Source organism: Artemia sp. Qi Xiang Cuo, chromosome 8 (assembly GCF_049724085.1).
Source record: "Artemia sp. Qi Xiang Cuo chromosome 8, ASM4972408v1, whole genome shotgun sequence".
Taxonomy (NCBI): Eukaryota; Metazoa; Arthropoda; class Branchiopoda; order Anostraca; family Artemiidae; genus Artemia; species Artemia sp. Qi Xiang Cuo.
The window spans coordinates 25,356,020-25,366,904 of NC_142801.1; the positions used below are offsets into that span (position 1 = coordinate 25,356,020).

At 36.2% G+C, this 10,885-nt stretch overlaps 1 protein-coding gene across 1 annotated transcript; it reads right to left on the minus strand.

Annotated features, from left to right (window-relative positions):
- Positions 1-7,891: 7,891 nt before the first annotated feature.
- On the minus strand, positions 7,892-8,290 carry LOC148949272 (protein CFDP2-like). Its single transcript, XM_089092666.1, has one exon. It carries the CDS (start codon positions 8,288-8,290, stop codon positions 7,892-7,894), a length of 399 nt encoding a protein of 132 aa, XP_088948792.1.
- Between the last annotated feature and the right edge of the window lie 2,595 nt (positions 8,291-10,885).

Consider the following 10,885-nt stretch of genomic DNA (forward strand, 5'->3'; position numbering starts at 1 on the left):
GAATATGTTATACTCAAATGAATTTTACTTTTAGGAAATGGAAAATTAACTATTTCAAAATTAAAATCGTCTGTTTTATTATATATTTTAAAAATTATTGTATTATTAGGCGCAACATTAATATCTAAATCTAGAAAATGGTCATAATTGTCATTCCCATTACTGCATTCCAGCTTTAACTCTGGTCAACATATTTTACTCTCTAAAAAATTTGAACAATTTATCACCAGAAGGTCACCTAAATATCTTTTATTATTTGAGAGCGAATATTTTATGTTACTTAGATTCTTTTTATCCATCATATAATCATATTCTAAATAATTTAAAAACAGGTCCGCTATAGCTGGACTGGCATTACTTCCCATAGGAATTCCAATACTTTGATTATATATATTACCATTAAATTTTATAAAAGTATTAAATAGAACAAATTCTAGTAGATCAAAAATAATATCTAAGCTATAACATCTTGAACTAGTGGTATTATTAAAGTAATTAGTCCATCTCCCCTTCTTATTATACGTATCCATTTTTAAAAAAGCCAAATTAGACAAAAGAAAAGCTTTCTTAATAATCTTTTTTAAATTTATAAGTACTAAATCAATGGGTAAATTTGTATATAATGTAGTGAAATCAAACGAGTCCACTCTTTTGGCTGAAACTAAAGCAAGAGAAACTATTACTTGCAGCGAATTATTAACGCTCCAAAATGGACTAAACTTAGAAAAAATTTTGATTCCCGAGCAATATGCCTTAAATTTATTTTTGATTTCTCCTAAAATACACGACAGGTCAGTAGCCGCGACTCTGGTCGGGCATCTTGCTGCACCCGCAATAAAGCGTGGTTTCGGGGGATTTTTATGAAATTTTGCCCTCCAATATAAACACGGAAAATTTTTATCATTACCATTAATATTAATATTAAATTTTTTAAAAAGTATATCCTCTATTCTAATCAATAGACTATTCTTAACATCTTGAACCTTTTTACATGTATTTGTTGTACTAAGCTCCTTTGTTAAAACATCGCAATATAGTTTCTGACAAATTATTGTAAAATTATTGTTTGCTTTATCAATGTGTACAATTACAAAACCCCTCTTTATACTAGCAATCGCTTGTTTTATCTTAGAATTATAAAAAACGACCTCATTATTAGGTTTATTTGTCCTCTTATATATCTTATTTCTAACCTTATTAATAATCAAATTTTTCCAATTCTGAAAACTATTTTTATTCGTTTTCTCTTTTTTGTACCAATTACCGATAAATATTTCTAGATTATTATTTAACCCACTAAGCAGATTCGAGGGTTTTAGATGATTTGAAAGACGGAATTTGGCCCCCATATTCATTATATTCTGCAAATCAATTTGTTTTATTATTGCTAAATCACCTGTAATAATATGTTCGTAAGCAGGATTAACAAATGATAACAATTGGTCACACTTACAAATAGGTTTCCAATTACTATCCGTGTACAAAGTTCTTAAGTATTAAATTATAATTAAAAATCATTTGTCCTATCGCTTTTGAAAACTTATATGTTATAATCGGATTATTCCTAAAATTTAAATTACTAGGAAGGGCCTGTTTCACGTCAGCCTGGCTGGTATACAATGTAGCCGTTAATTTAATGAATAATCATTCAATAATATGGGCTTAAAAAATATTCAAGGTTCTTTTAATAAAAAAAGCTCTCATAATTTTGGCCTAAGCCGTAACTAAATTACGGTATTTTTTTACAACATCAGGTTCATGAATTACGAATGATTAAAAGCACTGGTGAACAAGGAATTTGTAAAACGGTTGGTACGGCATCTCAACGGTTCGATTTATTATTCCAGCTCTGGGTAGGCAGACGCTTTGCGCAAGAAGTTGGCGACAACAAACGATGCTTCTAACTGGCGAGTAGTGAGGGTCCAGATTTGAAGATAAATTCTTATCTGCGCTCACGGACAGAGGGTATTTTTAGCAAATAGAGAGCAGACTCTAAAACAAATAATTTGTACCGAGTATGATTTTAGTAGCACGTATGTTGGGGTTCGACCCCTGTTTCTTTTCTTTTCAGATAAATGACCTGTTTTCGTTCCGTATTTACATTTGCGTAGATTTGCCCACAGTATAATTTTCAATGACAATTTAAGGTCTCGTTGCTAAGCTACAGTGGTTTTGCAATAAGTAAGCTTTGAACTAAATTCTATATTGGACTTCCTGGTGAGTCATTGAAAGATAAAGCTAAGAAAGTAGAATGGGTTTGAATGGGGATGGAGAGGATTAGCTGTTCCAAGCAAAAGTCCACCCTTATGAACAGTTGCTGTACAGAATATTTTTTTGAGCTAGTCTGCATTTAGATCCCGTTCAGGGAGGCATATTTTTTTGGTTGTTATATATGACCGTTTGGAAGAATACAAATAAGGTATTTTATATAAATTGTGTACTAGTTTTTCTGAAACCCAGACAGGGTAGGAGCAGAGTTACGATATACCGTCATTATTATATTGACAGGGGGGTTTGTTACCTCCAAGGAGAGAGTTAGAGATTTTTAGTGGTAACCCAGGGTGGGAAAACTTGGCCTTAGAAAGTGGTCATATGACCACTCGTTCACGTTATCTAAAGCTGGGACAGGGTATACTGTAAATGGGGCAGTACCAAACCCGATATTTGCAGAACCGGTGTGGTAGACGTAGGCATCACATTATAATTTGGAGCCGGGGCTTTCCCCTCCAATAAGTGGTGACACCCGTACATTGCCATGCCAATATTGGGGCATTGTATCTTATCACTATAACACTGGTGGCATCGTGGCCTACCGGTATAATATTGGTGACTATCAACACTAACATTGGTGGCCGCAAGAAAAGGTCCTATCAGTAAACCTAATAGTAAAAGAATTCCACGTTTTCGAAGAGGCAAGTTGAGTTAGCCTACATAGTAGCCTATTGTGGTTACATAAAAAAAATCGCACAGAGATTTTTTTATCCGGGCTGTGCCTAGCTAGATAATAATAAGTAATAAAATTTAAGTATCAATATTCCAAAGGAATAATTAACTTGTGAGACAAGGGAGGCTGCGCCGCACACGTAGAATCGGCAAATTAAAACACAACAGTTTTTCCCTGAAAGATAAAAGAGACAATGGTAAAAGGATTTTCATTTGGATGGAAGACGTTAAGTAAACCTTGAAATAATGGTGGAAAAGGGAGAATTCAGACAAGATCTATCGCGGTAAAACAGCACTCGCATTCAGACATGCAATTGTATGCAACTCCCGCTGGAAGTACCCTAAGCAAAATACCATCAGATAGAACCCTATATCACTCAGGGGGTGAGATACATATTTCTGAGACGTGTGAAGGGGAAATATTCAAAACAAAATCAGTAATAGAACAATCTCCGGTATAAACCATGGAAGAAGAAAAGAGTTTAAGGCAGACTCAGAAAAAAATTATTACCAGATAGAGAAACCCAGACAAAATAAACAGTGGCGATAATACATGAAGAAAAATCATTACATGAAAGTACGGGTAAAACAAAACCAACTCACCCTTCAGAGGAGGTACAAAAAGTAGGGGAATTGCGGGTAAGAGAAGATACTATAGAACGAGCAGACTCAGAAAACGAATTAAGAGAATATTAAGACAGTGAGAATCATAGTATGCCAAGTAGCAGGAGTAGTAGAAGCTCAATTTCAAGCAGGAGCTCGCGAAAAAGTACTCAAATAGAGATGACACAGCAACTATTAAATTTCATGGAGAAGGACAGATTAGCTAGAGAACGAAAGGAGGAGAAAGATAGATTAGCCAGAGAACGAAAAGAGGAGGAAGATAGAAAAGAAAGAGAGAAAGAGAGGATAGCTAAAGAGCAGAGAGAAGAGAATATTAGAATAGATAGAGAACGAAAGAAAGAGACTAATAGGATAGCCAGAGAACGAAAAGAGGAGGAAGATACAAAAGAAAGAGAGAGAGAGAGAATAGCTAGAAGAGAGGATTTGCATATCTATAAAACCTTATAAATTGGGATTAAGCGAAGTTGTGAAGCTGAAAACAATTTTGTTGTACTTCAGTTAAGCAGAAGAACTATTTTGCAAGGTTTCATTTCTATAACTCACAGATTTTTAAAGGTCATCAAAAGGTCAGGACACTCTAGAGGGAGAAGGAGTGGAGGTAGGTACTTCAGAATACCTTCCCAGGACATACTTTGGTAAATTTTTGCTGTTCATATTATTGACTAATGAATAAAGTAGACATACCACTTGATACATTTTCTGTGCTTTTCCCAAATATGATTATCATTTTTGTCATAAATGAATTTTACCCCAACCCCAATATATATCAATTCAGGGTATATATTTGCACATTCGGGGGAGGGGTGGGAGGAAACTATAGTTACCTCTCATTTACATCAGAAATCAAATTACCCCCACCCCCTTAGTGTGCAAATATATAACCTGAATTAATATATATAGGGGTATAGGAGTGGGGTAAAATTTGTTTCTGACAAAAACAATTATTATATTTGGAAAGACCATAAAAAAGACAGTAAAATTCTACTGTCTACTGGAAATAGACAGTCTACTGGAAATACTGGAATTCTACTGGAAGGTATTTTGAATTACCTACCTCCACTCCTTCTCCCTCAAGAGGGTCCTGAAATTTGACAAAACAACATTTTACCTTAATTTTCAGTTATCAGTTTCTTTGTCTCTGGTTTTAGCTCTGAAAATGCAATTTCAGTTATCTGAGCAGAATTTTAAGCCATATCAAAGTTTTATTTTCAAAATTTAGGAAATATATTTGTATATCTTTAAAACCTTACAAATTGGGATTGAGCAAAGTTGTGAAACTGAAAACAATTTTGTTGTACTTCATCTAAGCAGAAGATCTATTTTGCAAAGTTTCACTTCTATAACTTATAGATTTTTAAAGGTCAGGACCCTCTAGAGAGAGGAGTGGTGGTAGATAATTCTCAGTACCTTCTCATGGCATATTTTAGCCTGTAGACTCCTTAAAATTACCTTAAATCACAGCTTGGAGCGAAATTAAGGATTTTAATCCTTGTAATGCTCTGTTATGACTTCAATGGGTTTGAGGTTGAGGACCAAATTTTGGTTGAGGACTCAGCAGCTTCCCAGTCGTACAGGAACTCTTGCTGTAGCCATTCTTTGTCCAAATTTTTCTTGAATGCACTGTTGAATCAGCAGCCACCGACTTTTTCAGAGAGTAGGTTCCAAAAGTTTATTACTTGTTGGCTGAAAAAATGGCTTCTTTCTCGAACTAAGGAGCATTGCTTGAAGATTTTTTTGGGAATGAATTCTAGTGACAAAATGTTCTGGGGGAGGGGTAAGGAGACGAAAGAGAACATATTTGGAAATAATTTTGTGGGTCATTATCATGTCACCATGTTTCCTCCTGTATGCAAGAGTAAGAAGTTTCGAATGACATAAACGTTCTTTGTATGGCATTTGTTAGAGACCTTCGACCATTTTGGTTGCTCTTTGATGAACTCTTTCTACAATTTCTGTGTCCTCCTTGAAATAGGGTGATGCCAGCGACATTCCAACCTCTAGGCACTGGCGAACTAGTCCCTTATAGAGCTTCATAAACATGCTTGGGCGTCAGCTAGAGATAGTTCTTTTGATTATTCCGAGAGATTGGAGGGTCGACCATTTTGGTTGCTCTTTGATGAACTCTTTCTACAATTTCTTTGTCCTCCTTGAAATAGGGTGATGCCAGCGACATTCCAACCTCTAGGCACAGGCGAACTAGTCCCTTATAGAGCTTCATAAACATGCTTGTGCGTCAGCTAGAGATAGTTCTTTTGATCATTCCGAGAGATTGGAGGGCAGACAATGATACAGATTTAGCATGAACTTTAGTTGATGATCAACAATGACTCCAAGATCTCTTTCTTCAGAGACAGCAGAAAGGGGGATACCTTGGAGATGGTATTGCTGATATGTATTGAACGAGAGGAGCCATGTATCAGCCCAAGTTCCAAGAATATTAAGGTCATTTTGAATAGATTACCAGTCAGAAGTCGTGGTTGCTTTACCAACAAGTTTTGAATAATCAGCATAAAGAGTGAGGAGGTTAGAGAGGAGATTGGGTGCATCATTTATATATAAGTTGAAGAGAGTTGGCCCAAGAATGGTCCCCTGGGGAATGCTGCTTAAAACAGTTGTAGACAAGGAGCAATGAGAGACACCTTGAGAGTCGTGAACTCTTATAACTTGTGTTCGTTCTGAAAGGAAACTCTGTATCCACTGGACAATAATGTCATCAACAGCTGCTGCTTTTAGTTTGGTAATGAGGAATTCATGGCAAACCCTGTCAAATGCTTTTGAAAGGTCCAGGACCACCATATCAAAAGATACATCATTGTCCAATAATGACGTAACATACTCGTATGTGTGTATAAGATTAGTGTCAACAGATCTTAAAGATCTGAAGCCATGTTGATTGGAAGTGAGGATGTTGTTAGTTTCCAAATGCTGAATTAGAGCTCTATTAACAAATCTCTCAAGCACCTTTGCAACTGCAGAAGTGATGCTAATAGGACAGTAATTTTCTGCATTATCCTTGGGGCCTTTTTTGTGGATCGGTGTTATGTCGGACTTTTTCCAATCTGACGGTAGTTCCCCATTTTGTAGGGACAGCTGGAAGAGTTCACACAAGGGAGAACTGAGAACAATTCGGCATTCCTTAAGAACCCTCGGGTGTATTCCATCTGATCTTTTGGATTTATTAAAATCAAGTTTTTCAAGCTATTTAAGACCATATCTTCGGTAATTGATAGTTTTGGCATTGGATGACATATTACGTTTGACAGTGCTACAGGAATAGTTGAACAAGGTTGGATGTTGAAGGCAGAGGCAAACTGGGTATTTAATACATTGACCTTATCTATTGGCAATGAGTGGGTTATGCCATTATGTCTGAGGTCAGGAATGATGTGACCGTTCGGATTTTTGGCAGAAACATGTCTCCAGAAAGATTTTGGGGTTTGTCTGGATTTCTGTGGCAAGCTTTTCCTCATGCTGAGACTTCAATTCCTTAACTGCATTAGAGGCAAGATGCCGAGCCTTTGTACCTTTTCCAGGCTCTGGCTTTTCTGTTGATTGTTCTTTTTGCATCCTTTGTGAGGAATGGAAGCGTTCTTGGCTGTTTTTGGTAGATGATACGGGAGTGCTTTTTTTCAATTGATAAGAGGGCTTCTTTAAAATTTCTCCATGATATATTAATATCAGAAATAATTAGTTTTGACCAATTTATTGATGCTAGTTCCTTCTATATTGCTGGGTAGTCAATAACAGTTTGAGGACAAAGATTTGTTTGCAGACGTATGTTCAAGGATAACACAGAGAGGATAACTAAGTGGTAGCTGTTGCTGACTGGAGGAAGAAATTCATTTCTGATAAGGGAATCTGGATTGCTGTTACTGACTGGTTGCTGTTGCTGCACTGGTTGCTGTTGCTGAGTGGTTGCTGTTGCTGACTGGAAGAAGAAATTCATTTCTGATACGGGAATCGTGATTGCTCAAAATTACAAGGAGCCTTGCCTTCCGTCTTTGCTCTATAGCCTCCAGTGAATAATTTGTTAGCCAAGATTTCTTCGAAAAACCTCTCTTGCCAAGCACCAATTGTGTTGCTTCACTTGTCTGCGATTCAAAATACTTTCAGGCGTCTTCACTGCTGCTAAGTGTGTCTGGGAGCTCGAAGCGATTTGATACCTCAATACTGATTATAAAGCGAGTTAATGTTTTACTTCAGGGGAGTATTTGGCTCCTGAAGTTTCCCAATATCTGCAGTAACTAGCATTCTTTCTGATCGTTGTACTTGAAAGCGGAGATGGACTTCTGCACACACAAGCCTGTGGTCTGCGTTCCCAAGCTCAGCTAATCTGAGTTCTGTAGTTCTTCAGTGATGATCTCCAGCGTTTAGATATAATGACGTAGTCGATCATCTTCTTTGTGCAACTGTTATTACTATACCATATGTACTGGTGGATTGTTTTCCGTTGAAAATAAGTGTTTGCGATGACTAGGTCATGGGATTGGCATAGTTCAAGTAGGTGAAGGCCATTGTCGTTAAGTGGGTCGGGAGAAACAGGGCCAATTGTGCTTCGCCAAACGCCCGTATTATCACGTGCTGTTGCGTTGAACTCACCAAGAAGTACAGTTATATCGTGGAGAGAAACTGTCATGAGACATCTGGTCAGAGCAGAGTACAACTCTTCCTTGATTTTGTTGTCAGAATCGTTGGTCGGGGCATAGCATACGACAATAGTCATTTTACCATGTTTGTGTCCAAAGCGGGCCTTTAATAGTCTATCTGTTACGGCTTCATGCAAGAGTAATACCTTTCTTACGAGACTATTTAGCGCAAGATCAACTCATTCCTTCTCGTGCTACCTCCAGACCAATTAAATATCAAGCTTTTCACTAATATTCCTAGCTGCAGTTCTAACTTTCTTCCCTAAGACACAGTCAGCAAATTCACAAATTGTTTTTCTAAAATTAATCCAACCATCTGTCACATGGTCAAATTTTAAACTCTCGAGTTTAGTATTCAACTGTTCCTGGAAAGTTTCTCTCAAATTTTCATCCTGGAGTAATTTCCTGGGAAGTAGTTACCGTTCCGAAATTTTAGCTATAAATTAACCCTAGACACTACTAGATGGTGATCTTTTCTTTTAACATCAATAACAGCACTCCTATATACCCTTGTATCCTGTATTGGTCCTGCCAGTCATCGGTTTTTTATAACATAATCAATAAGATTTGCTGTCTTAACATCACGTGAATACCATGTTAACTTATGGGTTATTTTATGACCAAACACCGTATTGGTTATAACTAGATTTTTATACCTACAAAATTGCAAAAGTCTGTAGCCATTTCTGTTTTCTTTTCCTACACCAAATTTACCTAAGCTAGGATAATATCTATTTCTATTTCCACTGACCTGGGTGTTGAAATATCTAATTTAGAATATCATATTTCTACCTGGGACCCTATCTATTTTCTCCTGTAACTGCAAGTAAAATTTATCCAAATCACTAGCATCTCCGTCAGTCAGTTCTACAGGGACATATGCTACTATAACTGATACTATTAACTATTTAGTCATAAAATGAGCAATTAATATTCTATTATTAATGCCTTCCCAGCATAAACAAGACGTAGGAGCTTTCTTATTCATCATGAGCCCTACTCCCTGTCTATGTACCCCATTTGCACTTTACTGAAAAAAAAAAATAAGATGTTGTACTTTTTTTTACTTTAATAAATAAGAAAGTATAAATACATTAAGGAATTAATATCTGTATATGCATTCCATGTTAATTTGCTTTTTTAAAGTAAAATGCAAATTATGTTCTGGTCTTGAGAAGGTATTGGGATTGTCAACCCTACTCATGTTAATTTCTGTTTATCTTGGGTTTTACATATTTATTGATGGTGATTTGTAGTAGTTTTAAGCTTGGAAGATTTTTTTACTCTGCTCATTTTAGGTTTAATGGAGCTCTTTACTTTTCATAGAAACAATTATTTTGTGATTTTGGCAAGGACATTGGAAGAGGGAATCAAAGCTATTTCAAAAGTATTAGTACAAGTTGAAAACTGGGCGACTGATATTGATCTCAAATTTTCAACACATAAAACAAAAGCCATGTTAATAACTCGGAAGAAAATGGAAGTTACCCCAATAATTAGATTTTATGGCCAGCAGATTTAGTTTGTGAGTGAAAAAAAGTTCCTGGGTGTGAATATAGAGAAAAATTGGAATTGGAAACCACATATTTAAATGACCTAGGCTGCTTGCTTTAAAAGGCTGAATCTTATGAAGATGCTTACAACTGTTAGCTGGGGGCAAAAACCCAGTTTTATGATGGAGTTTTCTATAAAATATATTAGGTCTAAGATAGAATATGATTCCGTGATTTATTCCTCAGGCAGTGACACAAGCCTAGCAAAGTTGGATTCCGTACAGAATGCAGCTATACGCATTGCCTTTGCAGCCAGAAAGACTACCCCTATTGTGTTTTTAATGTCAGAGTCAGGACTTGAAAGCCTGGAAACCATGAGAAAGGTAAATGTCCTGAAATATATAAAAAAATTGTGGACAACAGATAATACAAACCCAGTTAGATCAAGAATAATTAAACCAGGAAAAATTGTTACATCAAATAAGTTTAAAAAGAGAAACCAGGACAATATCTTTGAAATGTCTTCTCGTATCAGTGAACAGTTTGGAGTGGGATACCACCAGATGGCTAATTTGACAGTGTATATATTTATACAAATCTTTAAATTAGCCAACCGGCCAACCAGTATTTTAAGCAGAATAATCCTAGTTAACACACTTTGCAGGGGGAGAGCCTTTATTTTCACTTCTTTCCTTGTTTTTCTAAGAAATTCATGAATTTCTTAGGACCTATATATTCAGAGAATATATACCCCGCCCCCTAATGTGCAAATATATACCTAGAATTGCATCCTCAATCTCAATATAAGATCTATTTGCACCACAAATGAACTTTACTCCCATATTAGTCATGTGGTGGATGTCCGTTCGCAGTGACACTAAAAATGACAGATATGTTAAAAGTTCCAGAAATTGCATTACCTGCTCTTTGGGAGACAATTAAGCTACAGTGCAATCATGATTCCAGGATAAAATTTAAATTAATGATGGCAGAGAAATACAGGGGATTCCTTGATATATATACAGAGGGATCTAAGAAAAGTAACCCAATTTCTGCAGTAGGGGCAGCCTTTGTCATTCAATTGATATAAGTGTCAAAGTCATTTAAACTGCATTCAGAGGCAACAATCTTCCAGGCTGAAGTAATAGCCATAAAGGAATCAATTGTATTTGCTAAAGA